The 27,140-nt window shown below is 40.2% G+C and overlaps 1 protein-coding gene and 1 long non-coding RNA gene across 2 annotated transcripts in view; one reads left to right on the forward strand and one right to left on the reverse strand.

Annotated features, from left to right (window-relative positions):
• Positions 1-26,849, forward strand: part of ARFGEF3 (ARFGEF family member 3) — a 177,133-nt gene extending 150,284 nt beyond the window's left edge. Inside the window, exons 27-34 of the mRNA XM_061130506.1 lie at positions 1,145-1,273; positions 3,255-3,431; positions 5,223-5,337; positions 5,990-6,092; positions 6,264-6,395; positions 8,655-8,776; positions 15,782-17,000; positions 18,720-26,849. Coding sequence (XP_060986489.1) covers positions 1,145-1,273; positions 3,255-3,431; positions 5,223-5,337; positions 5,990-6,092; positions 6,264-6,395; positions 8,655-8,776; positions 15,782-17,000; positions 18,720-18,911 — 2,189 coding nt within the window. The 3' untranslated portion in view covers positions 18,912-26,849. The remainder of the gene's footprint in view (positions 1-1,144; positions 1,274-3,254; positions 3,432-5,222; positions 5,338-5,989; positions 6,093-6,263; positions 6,396-8,654; positions 8,777-15,781; positions 17,001-18,719) is intronic.
• LOC133047315 (uncharacterized) lies at positions 3,400-13,624 on the reverse strand. Its single transcript, XR_009690715.1, has 3 exons — positions 13,453-13,624; positions 6,841-6,964; positions 3,400-3,529 (listed from the first exon to the last, which is right to left on the reverse strand). It is a non-coding gene; the product is annotated as an uncharacterized LOC133047315 (long non-coding RNA).
• Positions 26,850-27,140: the final 291 nt, after the last annotated feature.

Below are 27,140 nucleotides of genomic sequence, written 5' to 3' on the forward strand. Positions count from 1 at the left end.
GGAACCTTCTTATACCCATCACCCAACCAATTTGCCAGTTTTCTTATATATATCAGTTAACTTTCATAATTCACGTGAGCTCTACATTACATGTTTGCTCCATCTCTTAAATCCCTCTCAATCTATAGATCTTCAAGTTTATTTGTTGAAGGAGTGAGGTTTTTGTCCTGTAGAGTTTTCCTCTTGGATTTTATTGGTTGCACCCCTCATAGTGATGTTTAACATGTTTTTCTGTCCTCTGCATATCCTATTAATTAGTTTGTCCACCCCTGCTTATATTTTGAGGTTCATGAGAATTTTTTATCACCTAGTTTTTTTATACTTATTGTCCATGACTTTGTTTTTGCCTCCTATTAACAGGGATATTCAAAATTAGGGAAGTAGTTTTTTTAGTGGGAATATTTAAAAACTGCGACTTCTCATAGTTTTCTTTTGCTGAACAATTAGAAGTATTAAAACAAAATGTAGAATGAGCTGTTTTGTATAGTCTACTCTAGATACTTTTGTACCTTGACAAACAAAATGTGGTGTATACATTCAGTGGAATACAATTCATCCATTAAAAAGTTATGAGATTATAATGCATGCTACAACATGGGTGTGCCTTGAATACATTATCTTAAGTAAAATAGGTTACCAGGGGCTAGAGTGAGGGGGAAAATGCAGAGTTATTGTTACCAGTTACTGAAGTAATGAAAAAGTTTTGGAAATTAATGGTAATGATGGTTGCAGTAATACCACTGAATTGCACATGTTAAAATGACAACTTTTGGTTTATACATATTATCTATAATAAATTTTTAAAGGATTACGGTGATGGAACTAAACAGATGCATCACTTGTATCATCAACTCCCAACAAATATAATTATTTCATTTAGCAGAATTTACATGCCACATCACCTTCTTCCTGAAGGGGAATAAGGAAGAAATGTGAACAGTATTTCTTTTCCTTTGACTTTGTCAGAGTAGGAAATCAATTTGTCCATATTCATAGGCACTGAAGGCTGCCTTACAAGGTGACGGCTTACATCCCTATAGCTTGGCAGTTTACAGAAGCCTTTTACAAACATTGTTCACTGTGATCTTATGATGATTCTGTATTGTTCGACTGAATTTCACAGAGGTCTGCTTTTGGCTTCCAGGTCTGATAGAAGTCTGGATCATCCTCTTGGAGCAGCTCACAGCAGCTGTATCCAACTGTCCACGTCAGCACCAACCCCCTACTTTGGATTTGCTCTTTGAGCTGTTGAGAGATGTTACCAAAACACCTGGTAAGTATTTCTATGTCTGTCTTTTGGGGGCGTTTTTATATGTATAACTTTTTCCAGGAAGGTATTTCTGTGTCTATTTCACTGCTGTAACGCTAGACAGCATAACAGATGCTCAATACATATATTTTTAATGGCTGCAACACAGTGACTTTTAAGACATGTCCTCGTATTGTTTATGGGTTTGCCACCAGGCCATTTATAAATAATGGGTGGCGGCCAGTTAGTTGAATGTGTTGAACCCCCACAGTATTCAAGCCACAGCTCTGGTATCAGTGTTCCCTTGAACCAGCTAACTTTGCTCTGTTCCGTGGTTCCAGCCTCCCTCTTTGGCCGGGTCACACCTGCTCTTAGCCCCAGGGCGTCAGTAAGGCTCACCAGATACACCACTGATGTGAACCAGCCACTCAGATGTATATATGATATAAAGATAGCAATATCTTAATTGTATAAGGGGAATCGATGATTAGATTTAGGGAAAGACATCTAGTAGATTACCCTGATAGTACAGGGGAAAAGTGGCCCTTGGGAATTTATTTATTGTAATGAGTTAGTTAGGGCTAGCATGCACACTGAATCAGCCAAATTTTCCCAAGATCAAAGAAATCTTTTATAGAGATTTTAGTTTTCACCAGTAGAACCACAAGTGAAACCACCAGTTTAATTCCATAGTAATAAGAGGAGCTTTGTATTCAACATAAATTGATGATGACCTGATAATTGATACTATTTTAAGATCTATAACAAAGTTTATATCAGAATTGTTTTTAGGAAAATCATTATGAATACTCCTATGCATTAAAAAGTTAAAGATTTTCTATCTAAGAATAAGCAGATATTTTATAGAATGAATTATATGCCATTACTTTGAAATATATTTTATTGGCCAGTACCATTTTCTTCTAAGTGTCAGTGAAGTAGCCCAATAATTCTACTTCTAGAAATCTATTACAGGAAATTAATAGTAATAAAGAAAAATCTATACATAATGAAAATTGCTGAAGCATCTTGAATACCAAAATAATTATGAACATAAATGGGTTAATTATGATAAAAGCATGTAATATTCTATAAGCATTAAAGTGAATATTTGTGAATAGTATTTAATGACATGAATAATTATTTAGAAGTCACTATGTTAAAATATATATAGTGTGTAAGCACAATCTCAACTTTATCAGATGCATTCATAAATGCAGATACCCAAACATACATATATATTCAAAAAGTACTAGAAGGAAACACATCAACATATTATTTTCTTCTCCTTTGTATTCTCATGTGTTTTCTGTGTTTATGACAAAAAGCATACCTTGCTTTTGTAATCAGAATTTTAAAAATCTATCAACATTTCCACAAAGACTCTTATTATGGCTTTGTTCATAAAGCAAAATATAGAAACCTCTTAAATGTCCATTAGTAAGGGAATGGATAAGTAAACTAATGCATATACAGTTTGAATAACTTGGAACAGAATGTAGTAACAAAAATGAAGAATATCTAAATTTGCTGACAAAGAATAATCTCTAACATACTGGTAAGGGCAAAATAATCATACAAACCAAGGTTTACAATATCCCATTTATAAAAAGTAATAAACAAGACTATATTTCTCTTTTCATATAAACATATGTACTTACAGTTTAAAGGGTACAAACCATATGCATGTGTGTATTGTATGTTTATGCCTGGGGACTAAGGAATTGATCAAGTGATGCTTTAGCTTCATCATTTGAATTTGTAGAGAGTATATTTGTGTATTCCTTGTGTAATTAAAACCATGCAGAAACAAAAAAGAAAAATGTCACTGAAGACCATATATTCATTCCCCAGTCAGTGGTCAATTCCTTTTCCCTGATCCTTCTCAGACAATGGAGAGCTCCTTCAAAAGAGATAGGCAGGGCCAAGAGATGGCAGAGTTTTTCCCTTTTATTGCAGGAGAGGTGCTGAGCTCACAATTCTGACACTGGCTTTTCTTTTTCAGGACCAGGGTTTGGCATCTATGCAGTTGTTCACCTTCTCCTTCCTGTGATGTCTCTTTGGCTTCGCCGTAGCCATAAAGACCATTCTTACTGGGACGTGGCCTCGGCTAACTTCAAGCATGCCATCGGTCTGTCCTGTGAGCTGGTGGTGGAGCACATTCAGAGCTTTATCCACTCAGGTATCTGTGGTACCAGAGCAGCTCATACTGAGTCGTTGTTTAGTAGACAGCATTGTTATCTAACAGTGTCTAGTAAAGACCAGTGCGTGATTTTTGTCCTGGAAATTATTAAGATAGAATTACATAGTCATTGCCAGCCTTCTAACAGGAGCTTGTCAAAAAGAAAAGTGGTACCCATGTGTCCTCTAGAAAATTATCAAACAATTCTTAAAATACATGTGTGAATAAAAGGTGGCACTAGCAGTGAAGAACCTGCATACCTAACGCAGGAGACATGAGACACAGGCTTGACCCCTGGGTCGGGAAGATCCCCTGGAGGAGGGCATGGCAACCCACTCCAGTATTCTTGCCTGTCCTCCTCGGACAGAGGAGCCGGGCTTGCTACCATCCATGGGGTGACAAAGAGTTGGACACAACTTAGCACGCACGCAAAAGATAAAACACCTAATAAGGTCTAGGGTATCTATGCATTAGGAGAGGGAAGGCAGTTCAAGTACTGATATGTAAGAAATTTAAATATCTGTATAGCTTGGGGGTAAGGGAGGGATATATCCCATTATGTGTTGCATCTGGGGAGGCCGGTTTTAGGAAAGGCTCAAATTATGGGCAGGAAGTTACATAACAGATAAGGAGTGAAGAGAGAGGTCTTAATATCAGTGGCACTTTGGAAAAGATTTGGAAGTGTGGGGTGGATAATATGTTGAAGTCAGCAGGTGGAGAGGGAGTTAGAGGCAGGAGAAATATGTCAGCTGTCATGCCAATGGAATAATATTTGTGAAATACGGACTCTTGTTCATGATTCTTGCCGTGGAAAGATCTGGAAATGTGGGAAAAGGAGAAATCTCACTGCTAGCCCTAGAGGTTATAGGGGAAAGGTGTTGTACAGAAGTATAAAGGAAGAGGTAAGGTTAGAGAAACTCAGCAGAACTTGACCCCAAGGGAGGGTGAGAAAGCAAAGGTAAGAAATGAGGTCCCTGCTAAGCAGGCGACACGGCTGAGGAAGAGAAACACATGCAGCCACTAACCGCATCGCTAGGGGGCAGTGTTTCTGTCCCGGTCAGGGCTTTGCCCAGATCAGGATCCTTGCAGATTCTACCAAGAATTGGTTGTGTTGCATCGCAAAGACTTTGTGGAAAACAGAATGTGATTTTGGAAGGTCTTATTTTCTTTATTCTGGGGACAGTATGCAGACTGAAGCCAAACTGAAAAGGTTCAAGAAGTGGTAGTTAATACAAGATGTTTTGTTTACTAAGAGCATTTAATTAAATATTATTAATAATTCAACTAGCAACAGTAAGGAATGTTCATTTTATCTTTCCCTTTAAGAATTAACATTTTTTACTACTTAGTATTCAGTCTATATAATAGTATCGGAGAAGGCAATGGCAACCCACTCCAGTACTCTTGCCTGGAAAATCCTAGGGACGGGGGAGCCTGGTGGGCTGCCATCTATGGGGTCACACAGAGTTGGACACAACTGAAGCAACTTAGCAGCAGCATATAATAGTATATGTTCTATTCTGCTTAAGTAGATGAATTATATACTTTGAAAAGTCAGCCTCATGCATTTCATCTTGATATACCTAGAAATGGATGGAACAAGCCAAAACTAGATAAAATCCAAGAAAATTTGTGTTGTAATGGATGTTTTATTTTGGTTATGGCCATTTTTCTCATTGTTCTCTTTCCTTGATAATTCTATGTTGTTCATGCTCAGCCTTCCCTCTTTTGCCATTCGGCCCCTTCCTTTGCCCTCCCATTGAGCGCAGTCTCACTTTGATTTCCCTGTAGACATCAGGTATGAGAGCATGATCAACACCATGCTGAAGGACCTCTTCGAGCTGCTGGTAGCATGTGTAGCCAAGCCCACGGAAACCATCTCCCGAGTGGGCTGCTCCTGTATTAGGTGAGAAAAAGGTTTCCTGACTCTCTACAGGTTTTATCATGACGTCCAGGGAAATTAAATTCTTTTGTGGTAGCAATCTACTTTTTATAAATAAAAATGACTATGCTACTAATTCTTCATTTCTTTCAATCGGCAAATATATATTGTGGAAGTCATTAAACAGGGTGCTCTACTGCCCAGAAAGTGATGTGACCAAGGTCCCTACCCTTAGGGAACAGGGCAGGAGCTTTTTGTGGTAATAATACTTGGTCAGAGCTCCCTAGGTGGGTGAGCTTCTGATCGGTGGTGACTTTGTAAGCAGAGGAAAAGAATTACCAGTGACAAGGGGGTTTTATCTTGCTATATGTAGAGGAGTAGTGGAAAAATGGGGCTGGAATGGGAAAATCAGTATGGAATATACATATAGTCTTTGCACACAAACCTAAAGTTTAAACATTGGCCTGTTTGTAATGGGGGGTCCATTTTTATATCCAGTGGGTTAGGAAATAGTGTTAGGACAATGGCATACCAGAGGGGCAGAGAGCCCAAAACACAATGACAAAAGATAGCAAGTCTTATAGGGAAACTGTAGACTACATCTAGGCACTCGCTGGGCAGGGCCTACCTTTCGTGACAGTAAAATGTCTGAATGCAAGACTTGTCCTCCCGGCAGGTACGTCCTGGTGACAGCGGGCCCCGTGTTCACGGAGGAGATGTGGAGACTGGCCTGCTGCGCCCTGCAGGATGCCTTCTCGGCCACGCTCAAGCCGGTGAAGGTAAGCGCTCAGAGGCGAGGGCAGGGCGCCTGCCTCCTAGGAGGCGGTCTCGCCAGGTGAGAACAAGGTAGCCACGTCAGTACCTCATCCCAGACTCTGAGACCGTGTCGGATCCACGGCAGGGCCGGGAGCCGTGCGCACCCAGCAAACGACCGCTGTGTTGCTCCCTAGGACCTGCTGGGCTGCTTCCACAGCGGCACCGAGAGCTTCAGCGGGGAAGGCTGCCAGGTGAGGGTGGCCGCCCCGTCCTCTTCCCCGAGTGCCGAGGCCGAGTACTGGCGCATCCGAGCCATGGCCCAGCAGGTAAGGCCGGGGGGCTTTTGATCTCAGGGGCTCAGGAAGCTTGAGATAGTGTTGGAGGGCCTTCCTGAAGGCTGTGCATCACCACACTGCCTTTCTTTCCCTTGGGGACATAAGCCTCCTGGCTCTGATCTTTACTAGGAACAACTCGAACCCAATCAACAGCATTCAGGTCCCCTCACCATCTCTAGCTTGTTACATCCTCCAGTGTCCTGATCACATGGGGTCCTTTTCCACCTGGACACTGCACTCCATATATAATTTGCTTGCCCTGCTTATAAATATTTACTGCAATAGTGTTGTTGATCCTCGACTGACTGCTTAAGTTAGGATGGCAAACTTGTTTGTTTTTTCCTGTATCTCCCATAAAGAGCATAGAGCTTAACATTCAACTGAAATTTATTAAGCAACTTGTAAATGTGAACAACTCAGTAAAATTAAAATGTACCTGTCCATGCAGGAATCACCATGTACCAGTGACTTTTTCTTCCTGACACATGGCAGAACTCATAAATATTGGTTGTAAGCCAAGCCAGGAGCAGAGAACAGTCTGTATATTTTTCTTGGCAGTCCTAGAGCAGGGCAGATAGAAGGCACTTATTAAATGTTTGTTGGGTCAATGAGTCACAGAAGACCTTACAGCTTTATCATGGGCCACAGATATGCACTCAAAAATTTAAGTGACCTGTCAATCTGCCTCTAAGAAACCCTGCATGGGGCTTTCATCAGTTCTATTCATAATAGCAGAAGAACAAAAATGGACTAAATTCCAAACCACTATTGATTGGCTAAATTCTATCATGAATTAGTAACAGACATATTTGAATTGTGTTTTCCTATGCAGAAGATAATTTGCATATACACGTTTTTAAAATATTAAGCAGTTTTTATAAACGCATATGCACTGGAAAATGAAGTGAGTTGGGGTTTATCTTCAAAAGTTCCCTTTCTCTACAAAATCTATTTAACTTCTTAAGAGAATCTCCCCTCATCACACTGATAACCCAGGATGCCCTGACTATCAATCAGTGTGAAGAACTCAGTCACGTTCACTTTGTCAGAGGAGAAGTCTCTCCTCAGAGCGTGGGACAAGAACCTCCCACCTTCAGCTTCTCTTTCATCTGCTGAGCACATCCCTCCCCTCAGCAGTGAGTCTGACCAGGAACCATAAGGAAAGGCAAGAGGGTGGTGGGCCTCCAGAGGGGTAGCTTCTTCAAGTAGGAAACCATCCCGGCTGGCTAGATGAGGAATTTCCCTATGTGCCTCCAATGGTCTTTTCAACCACATCCTACCACATCGCGAAAAAATGGAATCCTGTTCTGAAATAGACTATAATGGAGAAGAACAGCTAGTGAATCTTTCATTTCCTAATATTTCTTTCTTCTTCAGTCATAAACCTTCCTCCCATATTCACTCTTCAAACCCAATATTCAATTAAACAAAATTTGGGGCTTCCTTCGTAGCTCAGTTGGTAAAGAATCTGCCTGCAATGCAGGATACCCAGGTTCGATTCCTGGGTCCAGAAGATTCCCTGGAGAAGGAAATGGCAACCCACTCTAGTATTCTTGCCTGGAAAATCCCATGGACAGAGGAGCCTGGCTGGCTACAGTCCATGGGGTCGCAAGAGTCAGACACGACTTAGCAACTAAACCACCACCAACAAAATTTGGAAAGAGAAAGTTCTTTAAAAACACTCATTTTCAAAGGTAAGTCATGAAAGTGGATTAAATAACATCAAATGAATTCATTTAGATCAGAATCCAAGCAGTGGTCACTATTTTCTAAGTCACTTCTCCCAGTGTCTAATAGAGTAACATGGCCACATCACTGTCCTGAAAGGAGAGGTCCCAATTAATTTCCCATTCCTGCATAGGATAGGTGTACCAAACAGACATCTAAACCAGAGAAGATCTCTCGCAAACATAGCCCCTCTTTATTTACTCTTAATTAATATTAAATGTCAGTCCTTGCTGTTTGGAATGTAATGACTTGTCATGTGGTAGAAGCAGAATTGTTATTACTATTAGTGCCAGCAGGTAACATTTATTGAATATTTACCCTTCTAGTTCTCTGCATGTGTTAATACACTTATTAATTCAACAAACATACCAAGTAGGAAACCATCACTGACCTCATTTTAGAGGTGAGAAAATGAGTAGAAAGAGGACGCCTCTGGCCGAGGGTCATCCACCCAGCTGATCCCTGGTAGAGGCAGGTCAAGGATGGTGGCCCTCTGAATTGTACCTTTGTCTACCTGTGCAGGTATTTATGCTGGATACCCAGTGCTCACCAAAGACTCCAAACAACTTCGATCATGCTCAGTCCTGTCAGCTCATTATTGAACTGCCTCCTGATGAGAAGCCAAATGGACATGCCAAGAAAAGGTAAGCAGCTAAACTTCCACAGGGAGAGCACGTACAAACAGGAAAGTTCATTTATTCCCAGCTCTTGTTCATTGTAATTCAGTCTTCAGCCGAGAATGCTGAAAACAACTGTGGAATTACTTAGCAAAGGTTTTCATACAAAACTGTTAATTTCCCACATTTCACATGTATTAGCTTGCTAGGACTGCCATAACAAAGTACTGGGTGGCTTAAACAATAGAAATTTAATTTCTCACAGTTGTGGAGGCTGGAAGTTCAAGATCAAGGTGTTGGTGGTGCTGGTCTCTTTGGAGGCCTCCCTCCTTGACTTCTAGATGAATTGCCTGCTCCCTGTGCCTTCCCGTGGTCTCTCCTCTATATCTATGTCCAGATTTCCTCTTGCTATAAGGACGCCAGTCGTTTGGATTAGGGTCCATCCTAATGCGCTCAGTTTAACTTAATTGCTTCTTTAAAGATCCTTTTTCCAAGTACATATTCTGTGATATTAGGACTTCTATGAATTTGGAAAGGATACAACTCAGTGTATCTATAGCATCATACATATTATAATCCTTTTTTTCCCCCTGCTTTTTGTGGCTGTTTTTTTTTTTTTTTTTTAATAATCCTTTTTGAAAAAGTAATTTGAGGCCTGATCCATACTATTTCAGTGAGAAATATTTCTCATGAGCAGTACAGTTGTCAGGATAGAGAAAGATCTGTGTGTGCCACAAGAAACTTGCCTTTTTAAATACTGTCATCCTGCCTAAAAACCATTGTTCCTAGAGTTCAGGATGAAGCCAGTGACAAAGTTTCCATTTTTAAACTTCTGTGCATGAGGAAACATTCAGGAAGACTGCAGAGCAGGAAACCCAAAATCAAAGCCAGGTCTGGCCAAGTGCAGTACCTGTGTCCTTTCCCATTTTACAGAAAGAGTGTGATTGTTTCAGAAGTTACAGCAGTTAATTCAGCAGTTTGATTAAACACCTAATTTGGGTAAAATTTCTAGGTACTGATTTTTTAGTCAAGCATGTATGGTACATACGAAAGACTTTGTGGAAGGTCCGTAAGTTATAGACCATGAATAAAAAGTGAGATGACTAATGAACCTGCCACTGAACTTCAGACGTAGAAGTTTACCAATGTCCCATGTGCTTCGCCCAATTCTATGCCTGCTTCCCTCCACTGCAGGTCACTGTTCAACGTACCGAGGCTGTGTACTCCTTTCCACATCTTTAGGCTCTGATCTACTTTTAAAATTTAGTTCTTTCTTTATATTTCCTAGTCCCTTCAGCCAATTATTCCTGCTAAAATAATTTTTGAAGTAAAAGTAGAGAAAAAGGAGGGAAGGAATAAGCTGAATTCACATTATAAATAAAACATAGAAAAAAACAGGATCACCTAATATTGCTGTGTTATTGGTTTAAAGGCTTTAACAGGTTAAGATTTAATAGACAATCACCCCCTCAATGAAATTTCAGCAAAACAGGAAAAGTGTATTAACTTCTTCAGTAGAGACTACTATGCCTGAAAACATTCTCTAAAATTCTTTGAATATTTTGCATTGTTGGACTGGACTCACAGGGGCAATTCTTAGCATAGAAAGTAGTAAACAATGAGTTAGATGTAAGAAAAGTGTGTGTATCTGATGGTTAGGTGCCTCCTAAGAGTTCCACATCGAAATCACCCATGGGGGCGGGGGGGAAATAGATGAACTAAAACCAGACTGTAACATTTAAGTCATTTTGACATTGACAACCCCATGACATTTAAATAAGCCCCATAATCTTAATTTGAGCTTTATGATGTACTTTTAACTGTGAATCTGTTTATCTCTGCTACTGACATTAGCATGTTTTAAGTCAGCCACTTGTTAAGCAGTTCACTCCAAATTACCCTGTCTGGAGGCTTGCTTGCCTGTACACCTTGCTTCAGAAGCAGGAAGGGAAGGTGTAAGTTTCTCCACTTCAAGGTTCCTGTCATAAAGGGTGTGCTGGAGAAAAATTACCTTTGATTTTTGTTTGCTCCAGATCTGTCTTGTCTCCTGTCAGCATAGATGATGATGAAGACTTGCAGATCTATAAAGAGTTATTTCACTGTTTCAATACTTTTCTGAAAGTTTGATCTCTTCAGTATTACTGCTTCTTCCCCATTGCTTTCTTATTGATGCATTATGTGGCTTAAACCTAAGGGGGATTCTCTGTCCTTTTTAACATGTTCAGTTAGAAATTTATATCGTAAAGCATCAAAGGAAATACCTTGGTTGACAGGATGCTTTGACATGGCTTTGATCAACTCTCTCTTTAGGCATTTGCTGGTAAAGGGCTGTGCATTTCTCAGGTAATAGGCAATATTCTCCTGAGCTAGGCTGCTTATACCTTCAGAAGTCTCACACACACACTCCCTGGGTATGCGTCTTACTTCAGGAGTCCAGGCTGAAGTGTCAGAGCCATTGCTCCTGGAGACTGTTTGCTCCGGGTGCCTACACTCAGGACTAGTCTGGTTTTTCTTTCTTTGAGCGTTTCTCTCACCATATACTTGCCCTGGAGCAAGAAGATGAGTAAGGCACTGCCTCGGCCCTTGAAGATTTATGGGGCAGTGGGGAGGCCGGGTAAGTGACAGGATTTCCCTTCTTAGGGTCCTGGAGTTGCGGGCCTGAAGCACTAGACCAAACTGGTGTCTTTCACAGCTGCTGCTTCAGAAGAGTACATATTCAGGTCTCCTGATAACCTCAGATGACTTACCAAAAGTTACTTCTGTGGTGGGGAAGTTGGGGAATTATTTTTTAATGGGTTCAGAGTTGTTTGGGGTGATGAAAGATGATATAGATAGTGGTGATGATTACACAACATTGTGTGTGTACTTAATGCCCATGAATTGAACTTTTAAAAATAGTTAAAATAGTAACTTTAGGTTATATACATTTTACCACAAAAAAAGTTGCTTAAGTGATTTGTTAGAAGGGGTTATGTGAGTTCTTTGAACTTATTCCATTTTTGCTGAAAGTATAATGTTGTCTCTGAGATACCACTATGCAAAGGGCAAAATCAGCCTTTCAAGAATGTATGGGAGGGTTTTTTTTCTTCTTTGCTAGTTAAAATATTTTTCCTGCTAGTTATAAAAGTAATTTTTAAATTCATGGTCTAAAAAAAATGGCACAGAGGAACTTATTTACAAAACAGGAAGAGTCACAGATGTAGAAAACAAACTTAGGGTTCCCGGTGGGGAGGGATAAATGGGGAGATTGTTATTAACATATATGCACTACAGTATGTGAAATAATCATTGATAAGGAACTGCTGTATAGCACAACTGTACTCAATACTCTAATGACCTATGTGGAAAAAGAATACTTAAATCCACTCTTTTTTAGATATGTGTAATTGATGCACTTGGCTATACACCTGAAACCAACACAACATTGTAAATCAACTGTATTCCAATAAAACTTTAAGAAGAATAAAGCAAAAAATATGAACAGATTTATAGCATGAATGAGTTATAATAATGGTTATAATGAGTTGTAATATTACATAATCCAGTTATGTAATAACTGGATATAATGAGTCTTTATCCAGTTATGAGAATTAGTTTGCAACATGATCTAAGCTAGTTCCATGAAATTCTAAGAGCAATGAAAAGAATGAGAAACCATAAACCCAAAGCCACATTGATAGATTAAAATATTTTCTTAGTACAGGATTCCAACCAAACAAAATGGGCTGAATCACCAAGTATTTGAGTATTCACTTGTAATGTCACCTTATCAGGTCTTTGCCCTGATTAGGAAGTTGTCATGACTGGTGAGTTGCATCTGCTTTTTCAACCAGGAGATCTGGTCAGATGTCTAGAGAGTATTCTCCCTCTCCCACTTCCCCCAAGTGCACATCCAAGGCCCACAAACAAGTCCCACGTCATTGCTGACAGAAACTGATGCAAGGAAGGAATTAGCCTGTTCTGAGCGAATGCTGTCTCCTCTAGGTTTGCTTTAGAATGCTGCAAATTAAATTATCAATTTCTTTCTTTGAAAATGTTAGCCTATAATACCTCTAAAGTTAAACCTTTTCAATGTTTGGATCTCTTCTATCACACACTGGAAGAAATAAAGCTTTTATACATAAGCATCTAAAGTATGAACATTTTTAGTCCTGGAAAACTGGTTTGGTGCCTACAAACCAATTTCAATAAGATTCTAAAACTTTGGGTTTAAAGATGGCAGAGTAGAAGGACATCAGCTCACCTCTTCCTCCAGAAACCCAAATCACAACTAACTGCTGAACAACCATGGACCAAAAAAACACTGGAACCTGCCAAGAAAGATACCCTGTGTGCAAAGACAAATAAGCCACAAGAAGACAGTAGGAGGGGCACAATCATGATAAAGTCAAATCCCATCCACACCAGGTGGGCGACCCGGAAGCCGGAATGGAAACCAGTTATACCATAGAAGTTCTCCCACAGGAGTAAAAGTTCTGAGCCCCAGAACTGAGACTCCCCAGCCTGGGGGTCTGGCAACAGGAAGATGAGCTGATGAGCCCCCAGAAAATCTGGCCTTGAAGACAAGTGGGATTTGATCGCAGGAATTCCACCAGACTGAGGAAAACAGAAACTCCACTCGGAGGGCGCACACGGGGCCTCAAGTGCACAGCAACCAGAGAAAAAAAGCAATGACCTCATATAAGAGAGAGGGCCAGACGTACCTGCTAGTATTGGAGCCTCTCCTGTGGAGGCGGTCGAGGGGGCAAGTGTGGCTCACGGCGGGGATGTGCACACTTCTGTCAGTCATTCTGGGGGAGTACTCACTGGTGTGAGCCCTTGAGGAAGACGCCAGCTTAGCAGCAAATGTTGAAGGAACTTCTGTAGGCAGAAAAGGCCACAACTAGAATTAAGAAAATTACGAATGGAAAAGCTCACTGGTAAAGGCAAACATGCAATTAAGGTAGGAAACCATCCACACACAAATATGATATCGAAGTCAGCAGTCCTGAGAACAGGAGAGCACAAATGCGCGATAACTGGAAATGCATTCAGAATTAAAACACCAGCAGGGACTTCCCTGATGAATCCGCCTGCCAGTGCAGGGGACACAGGTTCAATCCCTGATGTGGGAAGATTCCACATGCCGTGGAGCTACTGGACTCATGTTCCACAACTAAATCTGCCCACCTAGATCCTGTGCTCGGCAACAAGGGAAGCCAGAGATCACTGAAACTCGAGAAAGACCCAACGTAGAAGTAAATAAATTAACATTAAAAAACAACCCAGCAATTTAAAGCAGTCCTATGTATGCATAGACTGTTACAGTATCAAAACCTCATGATAACTACAAACCAAAAATCTACAATAGATACACACACACAAAAGTAAAAGGAATCCAAACACGATACTAAATTTAGTGATCAAATCACCAGGGGAGAAAAGAGGAAAGGAAGAAAAAAGATCTACAAAAAGAAATCCAGAACAATTAACCAAATGGCAATAAGAACATACACATGAAGCTAAGTCACTTCAGTCATGTCCAACTCTGTGTGACCCCATGGACTGTAGCCTGCCAGGCTCCTCTGTCCATAGGATTCTCCAGGTGAGAATACTGGAGTGGGTTGCCATGCCCTCCTCCAGGGGATCTCCCCAACCCAGGGATCAAACCCACGTCTCCTGTATCATAGGAGGATTCTTTACCGCTGAGCCACTGGGAAGCCCAAGAACATACATATAATTACCTTAAATGTAAAAGGATTAAATGTTCCAGCCAAAAGACATAGTCTGGTTGAATGGATACAAAAACAAGGCTTGTATACATGCTGTCTACAGGAGACCCATTTTAGATCTAGGGACACACACAGAAAGTGAAGGGATAGAACAAAGTATTCCATGCAGATGGAAGTCAAAGCTGGGGTAGCAATACTCATATCAAACAAAATAGACTTTAAAATAAAGACTATTACAAGAGACAAGGATACTACATAATGATCAGCAGGTCAGTGAAAAAGATCTAACAATTGTAAATATGTATGCACCCAACATAGGAGCTATACAATACACTATCACATCCTGACTTTGTACTTTCAGAGGCTATCTCTGAACAAAATAAAATTATGCTTTTGGAGAAAAGAATACTGTGGAATCTTGCAATTAGCTACTTTTTGGAATTCCCTAGATACGTAGGATAATAGAGGTTGTTAGCTCTTAAGCCTATCTTAGTGAAATAAAGACTTCATTCATAGATAGGCAGGAATAAGTGAGACTGAGGAAAAGTAATGAACCCAAAGGTCGAAGCATAATGTTAACTATAATTTTTCTATTTATTAAAAATGCCTCAGCCAATACTTTAAAAATAATAAAAGCCTTGGGTTTAAGGAAAAATGCCAAAGGGTAGACTAAAGGCCAATTAAAATTAGTATGTATCTGTGTGCCTAGTTGTTCAGTCATGTCCAACTCTTTGCAACCCCATGTACTGTAGCCCACCTGTCTATGGAATTTTTCGGGCAAGAATACTAGAGTGAGTTGCCATTTCCTCCTTCAGGGAATCTTCTGGACCCAGGGATCAAACCCACATCTCTTACATCTCCTGAATTGGCAGGCAGATTCTTTACCACTGGCGCCACCTGGGAAGCCTAAAATTAATATAACTCAACAGAAATTGTCATTTTCTTGATTTATTTACTACTCACAACTACAAAAGAAAACAGGTTACATGCTGTAATTGTGCCTATGTTAAAAAGTTTTTATAAAATCGCTGTGTTTCCCAAGGCTTGTTGACAATTGTTAACTCAGTATCATAACATTAATTCTATAGCTCTTAGATTTTTTTTTTTTTTTTTTGGTCAGGAATTCCATTATTTATGATTAAAGCTGTCATCCTGTCATGTCGTCCCCAAAAATTGTCCTTTTTGAAGAAAGACATTAAAATACAAGTAGTTTGTAACTTTGTCTAGTCATTCTGGTTTTGCTTTACGGTAACTCATATGAGGCAGCAGGCTGTTAACCAATGCCTTTTTTTTTTTCTTTCTTTCTTTCTTTCATTTGAAGTGTTTCTTTCAGGGAAATTGTGGTGAGTTTACTATCCCATCAAGTGTTACTCCAGAACTTATATGATATCTTATTAGAAGAGTTTGTCAAAGGCCCCTCTCCTGGGGAGGAGAAGATCCAAGGGCCAGAAGCCAAGCTGGCTGGCTTCCTCAGATACATCTCCATGCAGAACCTGGCCGTCATCTTCGACCTCCTGCTGGATTCCTACAGGACGGCCAGAGAGTTTGACACCAGCCCGGGGCTGAAGTGCCTGCTGAAGAAAGTGTCTGGCATCGGGGGCGCTGCCAACCTCTACCGCCAGTCCGCCATGAGTTTCAACATTTATTTCCACGCGCTGGTCTGTGCCGTCCTCAGCAACCAAGAAACCATCACGGCTGAGCAGGTGAAGGCGGTCCTTTTTGAGGACGACGAGAGGAGCACAGACTCGTCCCAGCAGTGTTCATCAGAAGATGAAGACATTTTTGAGGAGACCGCCCAGGTGAGCCCCCCGAGAGGCAAAGAGAAGCGGCAGTGGAGGGCGCGGATGCCCTCGCTCAGCGTGCAGCCCGTCAGCAACGCGGACTGGGTGTGGCTGGTGAAGAGGCTTCACAAGCTGTGCATGGAGCTGTGTAACAACTACATCCAGATGCACCTGGACCTGGAGAACAGTATGGAGGAGGCCCCGCTCTTCAAGAGCGACCCTTTCTTCATCCTTCCCTCCTTCCAGTCCGAGTCCTCCACCCCGTCCACCGGGGGCTTCTCGGGCAAAGACACGCCTTCCGAGGACGACCGCAGTCAGACCCGGGATCACGCGGGCGAGCCGCTGAGCCTGAGGGGGACCAGCGGGGAGCTGCTGCTGCTGCCCCCGAGCCCCAAGGTGGAGAAGAAGGACCCCAGCCGCAAGAAGGAGTGGTGGGAGAACGCGGGCAACAAAATCTACACCATGGCGGCCGACAAGACCATCTCGAAGCTGATGACCGAGTACAAGAAGAGGAAACAGCAGCACAACCTGCCCGTCTTCCCCAAAGAGGTCAAGGTGGAGAAGAAGGGAGAGGCGCTGGGCGCCAGGGGCCAAGGCTCCCCGCTGCTCCAGCGGCCCCAGCACCTGATGGACCAGGGCCAGATGCGGCACTCCTTCAGCGCTGGCCCGGAGCTGCTGCGCCAGGAGAAGAGGCCCCGCTCCGGCTCCACCGGCAGCTCGCGGAGTGTCTCCGCAAGGGACGCGGAAGCCCAGATCCAGGTGGGTCCCCGCTCACCGGAGGATGCAAAGGGCTGCGCCCGGCCATGCAGGAAGGTGGCTAGGTACCAGGGATCCACCTGTCCCCCCTCAGGGAGCACTCAGACACGTCCTGAGCCTCCAGTATATCCTTATGAAACTGAAATCTTATTCTCAGATAATTTCAGAAATTCTTTTTATGAGTTATAACAGATACTATCGAGAATTAGGACACCCGCCCCCGTGTAAATAAGATGACTCCAAAGCTTAGAAAATGAATGGACGTTAACTGGCATCAAGTCCTGAGTTTCTCCTTTGAAGTTATTAGCACTGAAGCAATTCTCTAGTTATGAAAAATTATATAATGGAAAAGGCAAAGTGCATATTATGTGGTTATTCCAATGAATTGTTTTTCTAGCCCATCCTGAGTACAAAATTCTCGTTCTTCGGAGTGTTTCTATTCCTTTATATATTTAAAAATTGTAATTCTATGGTATATCCCAAAAATGAGCTTGAGAAGTAAAGAATAGTGGCACCATTTTGATCAATTTAAGAAAAGAGGAGATGGGAAAAGAGAAATAGAAGGATCTAGACTTATCGAGGGCCCTTTAGAAATAATCTGGATGTTTATCTTAAATTGTAGGTTTATGTTGCAGGCACAGTAAGTTAGGAGCAATTGGGCAGGATTCTGTAAGCCTATACAGGAGTGTTTTCTTATAATGAACATAAATTTGAAATTAGTATGCATCTTGCAAGCTACTTGTTTGCACTCACGTATTTTGGGCATAGAACTAAACTTCATAATTCAGAATCCACGAAAATTATCTTAAACTAGATTTGAAAAAGTATCCAGATTGAGATGTAAGGTTATTCTTTAACAGATGACATTTTTGACAAATAAATCTTAGTTGCTTTTTCATGTCTTGGAGATTTGCTTATAATGTTAGATGCTATGCTATGCCTGCACGCTTAGTCGTGTCTGACTCTGTGACATTTTGGACTGTAGCCCGCCAGGCTTCTCTGTCCATGGGCAAGAATGCTGGAGTGGGTTGCCATTTCTTTCTCCAGGGGACCTTCCTGACCCAGGGACTGAACCCGCATTTCCTGTGTCTCCTGTGTAGGGGGATTCTTTATCTGCTGAGCCATTGTGGAAGCCCCATAATTTTAGAAGTTATCCTAAATTAAGGCAAAAAGTGAAAGTGTTAATCACTTAGTCCTGTCTGATTCTTTGCAACCCCACGGACTGTAGCCCACCAGTCTCCTCTGTCCATGGAATTCTCCTGGCCAGAATACTGGAGTGGGTTGCCATTCCCTTCTCCAAGAAATATTCCCAATTCAGGGGTCAAACCTGGGTCTCCTGCACTGCAGGCAAATTCTTTACCATCTGAGCTACCAGGGAAGACCTCTTCCAAGTTTTCTAGGTATTACAGAAGCTATCGATTAAGTGTCTTGTGGCCAATGAAACTCATTATGAGAAGGCAAGAGATTTTTTAAACATCTGAAGAATAAGAATTTTGTACTTTGTAAAAACTGAAAATAAGATATCCCTAATGTTAAATGAGTCTCTGCTACCCTTTATCTATATTAACTTAAGCTGACATTTTATCATAAGCACATTAAAGTGAAGACTAACTTACTGAAGCTGGAAGCCTGAGAAAACTCATTCACAGATTAGCCACACGCAAGTGTACAAATGAAACCACTGGAGAAGACTGCTCACTTTCTTTAATTCATTTCTCTTAGGCATGGACCAACATGGTGCTAACAGTCCTCAATCAGATTCAGATCCTCCCAGACCAGACCTTCACAGCCCTCCAGCCAGCAGTGTTTCCCTGCATCAGCCAGCTCACCTGCCACGTGACTGACATCAGAGTTCGCCAGGCTGTGAGAGAGTGGCTCGGTAGAGTGGGCCGTGTCTATGACATCATTATGTAGAAGACCCACCTTCCAGGCTCACGGACAAACACTAGGAGGGTTTAGAGTATGTCTGCCAACCCAACTGATAGCATTTTCCCCACCACCAACCCCAGTGTCTCAGAGAACACCCAGTCCGTCCCTAACTAATCAGCACTGGGGCTAATCCGGATATTAAGGTTATACATGGATGACACGAGTGATACTCTAATTTTGCAGAGCATTTCTGAAGAGTCTACATTCCTTGACACATTTCTAAATCTTATTTCCCAATGCATTTGCCTGTACTGTTATCCCCAGATGGGTCACTTTCAAGGACCACTCCTACGAAAACACTACATTGATCCATTGATTATTTTTAAAAATGCAATAGCTAAAGAAATATCTGGTGGTAAGGCAAGCTGATGTACATGCAGACATCTCGTATCAGACATGATTAATTGGAGGAAGAACTGTATTATGATTATGAGTTCGGCAGGGAAGAAACAGTTGGAAAAAATGTATTCTTGGGTGTCTGAATCAAGAAAGGGAAGATTCACTTTCTCTGTAAAGTATTCCAGAATATTTCAAAATTGTTCCTAAGTTGTCAAGGTTTTCTGGTTGGTATTTGCCAACTTCATGTAAGGTACTGTTGTGCCTTCATGTCCCTGCTTCTAAAGGAAGAAAGTTCTTTCCTGGCAGGGTTTTAAGTCTGTGGCATGAAAACCTTCGATGCATAGTACCCAGTGGTATTGGCTGATACAGTGCCAAATGACTTGACCGGCCACCCTAACGGTCCCACTAGTCTTTGCTTTTGCTCCCAAGGCAAGAAATGAAAAGGGAAAGCAAAAATGGTGCCTTAGTTCCTTGTTGCACAGACATTTCTATGCTCCACAATAATCTGAATATAAGGTCTAACATTTGGTTTTTAAGAAAACAAAACAACTCATTTTATATCAACATGTTTGGAAGAAAGGAACTCAAGAATTCTCCATCCAGTAAGCAGACTTCTCAGGGAAGGGGGCAGGAAGTATGGGGTAGGGGGACAGTTGGAAGGGGTGGGGAAAAAGATGATGAAACCATTTAAAGTCTGAAAATATTTGACAACAATCATATAAAATTATAGTGGCATTCATATATGCTATAGTCTCAAAATAAAAAAATTACAGGAGAAAAGGTCATAGAATGAAGTTTAGAAAATAAAGTTTTTCAATTTAAAATATTTCTCCTCTCTGGCAAATAGATTGGCCATCTGTTTGAGACCTTTTTACTCAGGCCATTATTTTAAGTGGATATTTATTTTCCTAATTATCACTAAATTAAAAGTTTGGAATCTTTGTCTTATTATTTATAGTATATTTAATATTAAATTATACAAGTGATTTCAATTCCTCAATCAAGCCCACTCATACACATTCTAAAGAGTTAGTTGCTAAGATATATGTCATAATTTTCCCAGCTCCTAATAATTATTGAAAATTGAACATCTCATCCCTAAAGCATCAACTCTCCAGTATGGAAGTAAGGATTTAAAACCGACAGCTTTATTCAGTGCTAGTATTTTAAACTTTGTCTTCCATGGGAATATATAACTCTATACAGGTTAAGGGGAAGACAGGGCTCCCTGATTTATTTAGGCATTCTAAAGTAGAAAACCTTATCATTTGCTATGCCATCTAGAGATCACCACAGAATTCAGAAGACATGTTTCCAGTTCCACAAAACACTCCTTGCCTTCAGTTTTTGCTCATCAGACAATAATGCAGGTTTAGTGACAGATGAACAATTTGATCTTAACAGGCAATGACTTGTTGGGATAGCAGTGAGTTGTGTTCTGTACTTTTGACTTTGTGTATTTTTTAAGTGGAATTCAAAGTTGGGTACTTTTTTTTTTTTTTTTAAACAAAAGCCATACACCATGGTTGTTTTGTTTCTTTTTATAGCTTAGCTAAGGTTCATTTCCCGGTGAACCTGTGAGTATTCCACAAGCTATGGGAGTGAGAGAGGAGCTTCAGCAAAGCAGAGTATTAGCAAATTAATTACAAAACATTTATACCTAGCACTTTTTATAAAGTATAAAAGTTCTAAGGAAGCCAGTCTCAATTTATGAATGTCATGTCCTAGAAGTTGTTAACTGCTTAGAAATCAGAATTTATTCTCTATCACGGGATCCATGGCACAGTTATGAAAACAAGTTTACCCCACACTATATTCAAACTCTGCTCTAGTACTAGCTTAATTACAGGTCCCAAGAATAAAAGATGCGGGAATGTACATCCATTCTCTACCTACAATTTTGTCAGAGGGTCTCAGTCCCTTCGCATCATCTTTTCTCTAGACCACCCCTAGGCCTACAGTGGTCTTCAGCCCATCTCCATTCCCAACATGCACTGGGCACCACATCCATGTCAGATTTCAGCTGGGAAGTTAGCTAAGCCACAGTAATACTTTTCAGAGCTATCAGCAGTTTTCAAAAAGGACATTGCTTGATGCAAATAATCTCCAAAGAATAGTACTTCAGGTCACGGTGAGTCAGTCAAATCTTCACAGGCGTGGAGAAGAAAAAGAGATAATTAAAAACCTGTAGTTGAGTGGTCTCTCCCCAGAGTGCCCCCTCAGTCCATCCCTCTTCCTGGTGTTTCTGCCTTTCCCCATCTCTTTCATCCCCTCCCATGGTCTCCGAAAGACCAAGGTCAAGAAAAGCCTTTGTAGTTTCAATAGCTATTACCATATATTTTCAGATGTAAGCAGAATAAGATTTTGCACCTTGCTTTTAATTGCCTGTATTTACTGCCAAAAGTGTGTTACCCTATGGTTAAGATTTATTCTTTTTATAATATTTCGGTAAAGTGTTCATCTTTTCCAAAATGAAGGGACTTCCCTGGTGGCTCAGACGGTAAAGCGTCTGCCTACAATGCAGGAGACCCGGGTTCTATCTCTGGGTCGGGAAGATCTCCTGGAGAAGGAAATGGTAACCCACTCCAGTATTCCTGCCTGGAAAATCCCATGGATGGAGAAGCCTGGTAGGCTACAGTCCATGGGGTCGCAAAGAGTCAGACACAATTGAGCGACTTCACTCAGTGAAGAAAAGTGTTCATCTTTTCCAAAATGAAGAAGCACTTGTAAAACTCAAGTGCAAAAGAATTCCTGACTGAACAGCCCAGCCAGTTACACCACACTCTACAACAGATTTCTCCTTGCCATGGGAGATTTGAGGGAGGGCCAATAAATTGCTCACGGCATCTCTCCTACTTTGTACATCTCCTGATCAGCTTTTACAGATGCTTAGGCTACCTCTTTGCACCCTCCTGTCATTTCTCCCCTTATGATTATTTTTCTGCCTTCTCCATCAATACAAAACTAGGACACCTTTTTACCACTTTGAGGCTATTTGACTGACCAACGCAGATACTAACATATATCAGCTCAGACTAAATCCAACATGACAAAATGTTAACATAATTCCATAGTACCTTTACATTGAAACTTCTTGGTACAGTGATCACTAGGCTTTGCTATCGTTCTTATTGTTCTAAGGAGAGGGCTTGTACAAAGTCAGCTGAGAAAATCACATAGCCTTAACTATAAGAAGGTAATGCAATTATGTTAATAGACACTTTTGACTTCCCCCAAATACATCACAGTATTGCTCATGTAGGAAAGTTTTCTCAGAAAGAAAAATGCATTCATGTCATCAGTCCCATCAGACTAAGCACATGAAGACCTTTGTTTGGAATTGATGATAGTAGCAAGAGGCTACCAACAGCAGGGGTTGGGGAGACATCACTGAGTACTTCTGAGACTGTGGACCGTAACCTAGATTACCATATTTAACTCCCACAATAACACTGTGAAATCAGTATTGTTGTCCTCCTTTTTTCAGGTGAGGATGCAGACCCAGAGAGGTTCAGAAAACTTGTCCAAGATAACTCATAAAGGGTAAAGTTGGTTGCAAAAGAGATGTTTTTGAATTCAAAGGCCAAGGTCTCTCTACAACACCATGTCTAAGTGCCACAAACACTTCAGTGTTTCAGGAAATTAACCAGTTAAAATAAGGTGAAGATAGTTCACTGATGTCCCTATCTACAATGTTATAGAGATTTTTCAAATAGAATTTAAAAAAGAATAAAATAGTGTTTAGGCATAGTAAGGTCATATATAATATAAAGAAACCAAATCTAAACTTTTAAAACAGATCCTCAGTGGAAAGTTTAAAAACTCACCAAATTAGGTGGAAATGATGGAATAATATTGTCCATGGCCAGATGTTATACAGAAAAGCATGACAGTCTGTGTCTGGAATGAAAGGATCTGTTGACCTTTTTCAGTTACCATTCAGTCACTCAGAGTAAAGTGCCCTGTAGCCAACAGTGCCTCTCTACTTCCCCAGGATGTATGTGGGACTAAATGGTAGGTCATCGTCAAACTTTGGGAATATGCACAAAAAATGACCATTTTTCAAAATGCGCGTTCTCTGAGCAGGAAACAACTAGTCAGACACCATAGCTTAAAGATTCAGGTACTGTGGGCATCAGGTCACTATCCATAGTAACATACACTGTAACACCTAAATATTCTACTTGCTTCGTAGATAAGGAAACAGGCAAAAGGAAAACCCAACATGTTGCATTGAGTGGATGACAGAATTTACATCTGCTTGGGTACCATTTAGGGAAATTTAGTGTGGCCTTAAAAAGCAAACGACTATTTTTAAGCACTTTTTAATTGGATATATGAGCTTATTATATGGTAAGATGTATGAAACTGGGTAAAGAACTCATTTATAATTATGCCTCATCCAAAAAAAAAATGTGTTCTCCTTGTTCACGAGTAGAGCAATCTAGAAAACTTTGTCTCTGTCTTTCTGTGAGATCCCTTTCCTCTGGCTATATTGTAATATATGTGTTTGATGTGGAAGTAACTAATAACTTAATCAAGATTTTTGATTAAAACACCATCTAGATTTCCAAAATACAATGATTACTTCAGGGAAGATAGACAAAAAAAAAAATTCATCCCCTGGGATAATGTAAGAGAAACTTACTTGAGAACAATGCCTAATTTCCTTGTAAAGAGGGGCACTACTTATTAACTGAAGAAAAACACACCACTCGCACCATACAAAACCTTTCCCCTCACTCTTTGTATAATAATGCAAAGTGGGGGTTGGGTGGGGCCGGGGTCCAGAAAGGAGAGACTAGCTGGCCATATCTTACTGATAAAACTGCAGTCAGCTTCTGCTGAATTCCATCCAACTCTGGTCATTCCAGCCGTTTTAACTACCAGGAGTTACTTGTATTATTAATTCCTGTCCTAAAGGTTCAAGCAGTGGTTGTCTAGTATCTTATGACTTTACAACAGTAGTTGTCAAACTTTAGCACACATCAGAATCACCTGGAGGGTTAAGACACAGATTCCTGGGCCCATGCCCAGAGTAGCCAATTCAGTAGGCCTACAGATTTGCATTTTGCATTGATTTTCTAACAGTTTCCAGTTGAGGCCAGTGCTGCTGACCTGGGGACCACACTTTGAGAACCAATGCCTGGAAAAAGTTTGTAACTACTCCCTTTAAGATCAGCCTGACTTATCAAGCACTAGAGAAAAACTGAACTTCCCCTTGGGCAGACAACTTGGATTCTCTACAGCATTCCTGTTCAATCTTCCCAGTTTCCAGGTTTATCATGCCAACAATGGATTTTTACAAGCTAGAAGACAATGAATGTATACGTTCTATGGAACAGTGAGATCAGTGTGAGCTTCTCGTCTTTGTATTTAGAAACATTAACTCTATGGACAACCTTTTGTATCATGTTGACTTTTTGACTTGTACTGAAGGTGATTTTAAAGTATGTAGTGTTTTAATTTCTTCTGTCCACACAGTTTTGATGAGATGTTTCCATGCTGATTCCATCATAACCTTGGCTCCTGGCTCTAGAAATGTTTGAGTAGTTGCTCCCTTGCCAGTAGTTTTATATCCCTCATCAGTCACCAGAACATCAGCACATCAAGATGGTATCATACTACTTGGTGTGCCTTCATCTTTCACTTAACTGTCTGGTGTAAATTAATATTTTAATTTCCTATGTATCTGTAAAGAGTCTACCAAATGGCTTCATGAGAATTTGCAAACTGAACCAACTCCCTTCTGAGTAGCATATGTACCTGTTTTAAGGACTTTATGGTAAATATGTTATGTTCGTGCACATATCTACCCAATCGAGACCATATCTATTATCTCATCTTCCAAATGATGAGAAAAATGTCCAAGTGCATCAGTATGTTTTGGGAGTACAGTGAAATCTTAATCATGTTACATATAAATGGGGCCTTAGTTTATCTCCTAACTCTTTATTCACTTAATTCACTTTGGAAATTCTTTTTCTATTAAAAAAAATAAGAAAAAAAATTAAGTACTTTAAAATAATCTCCCTTTTATAACCATATTAATTACACATAATTTTTATTGGTTCAGTAAGTTTCTTTAAAGACTTCTTTTTAAGTATCCTGACATTATTTAAACTGTTATATAAGAGGAAAATAATGACTATATTTACTAGAATTAGATGAGAAAGCATATCAATGTCAATGATGTCGAGGCTTGAAGTTTTTGCCTCGGTAGATGGAAATAATTTGAAGCTTTCCTATTGCAGTTGCATTTCCCATGATAATTTTTGGAAATTATATGTGCATTTAGTTCTTTTAATAATAACTGATATTGAATTAAATTTTAAAAGTTAATCTCTAGAAATAATTTTTGTCTTACCAACTGGTGCCAAAAAGGGGAGGGAGGAATCTAAAGGCCAGTCTTTTGAACTAACATGTGAAGCATATTTTCTCTTCACATCAGAAGTGCATGGCCCTGACTCCACCAGCCGCCAGTGGCCGCCATGGCTGCCTCGTGATCAAGTGCAGGCAACTCTGTCCCTCCCTCTGACGTCTTTCATCTGATTTTTGTTGGAAGTAGTTCACTCTAATAAAAATTGGTTTCCCACAAAATAGGTAAAATTGGACAAAGGTTAACACTTTTGGAATTCTGGGTTTCACTTTGAAACCACGTGGTAGAATTCCCAGGTATGGCATGATCGGGGCAGGAGCAAGTGCCCAGAGGGGAAGGCTGGTTTTGTCTGGTTTTGTTTCTTGACTTGTTTTTAGTGGGAGGGGAGAGCCAATAATAAGTTTCTTGCCCTAATCGTGCCGAGAGATGATTTTCCTGCTGTTCTAAGAGGAATAGACTTAGATAAATTATGTTATAATCGGTTCCCCTACTACCATTTCCCACTCTTAAATGTAAAGCCAATGGGTGGTAAGGGTCCTTTTATTCTTTCTTGTATTATGCCAAAGACTAGACTTGTTTTCTTTGAAAATTATAAATTACTGAAGCTTGGTATAGCCATAATGATTTGAGTCAGTATACCATTTTATCCATAGAATGCAAAACTCATCTTTGCAATCCCCTGCACCAGGAGCCTTGAAGCATTTTGTTTACCCCAAAGGACTTGTCAAGGAAGTACAGCTTTTGTTTTGCCTTCTTATTCAGTCAGTTGGTCACATTTATTTTTAAAAAAATGAAAACTACTGTCCTTTATACGTTGGTATAACTATTTGATTTGATATAATCTGTCTGTTGTTTAACAGGTTCCTGTAAGCAAGCTTGCAAGTGTATTTTGTGTACATTTTATCTGAGGTGAAAATGAAAATTCTAAAGAGAAAATATTTTAAAAGATACTGTATTTATGTTGCTTGTGTTGTAGAATAAAGACTCAGATGCATTAAAAAATCTGGTATGTGAAACCATGTTTTTCACCGAATAAATATATCAAAACAATCTATGTAAAAATCCTGTTTACAGAATTCTGCTAAATGAACTAGGTTCCTTTCTTTGGTGTTTCATTACTCTGAAGAAACTCTCCCCTCCAACTATAATTTGGAGATAGTCACTGTTGATAATTTGGTGAACACCTAGAAAATACATCTGAAGAAAAAAATGTATATAACATAGTATTATATATAATATACAATACTATATTATATATAATAGAGTATGTAGCTATATTATATATAATACTGTCTATATGTACTTCATATACACCATTGGTTCCTTTTTAACAATGAGGGCTTATTTTGCAATGTTATTTTGATGCTTATTTTCCTGAGAATGGATATCAAATTCATTTGAGTAGATGTAGTTTATTTTAAAAAACTAAATGAATGTTACCTTGTTTGTTCATAAACAACCAAATCCCTAAATTAATAGGATATCATCATTAAAAT

The sequence above is a fragment of the Dama dama genome, chromosome 26 (assembly GCF_033118175.1).
Source record: "Dama dama isolate Ldn47 chromosome 26, ASM3311817v1, whole genome shotgun sequence".
NCBI lineage: Eukaryota > Metazoa > Chordata > Mammalia > Artiodactyla > Cervidae > Dama > Dama dama.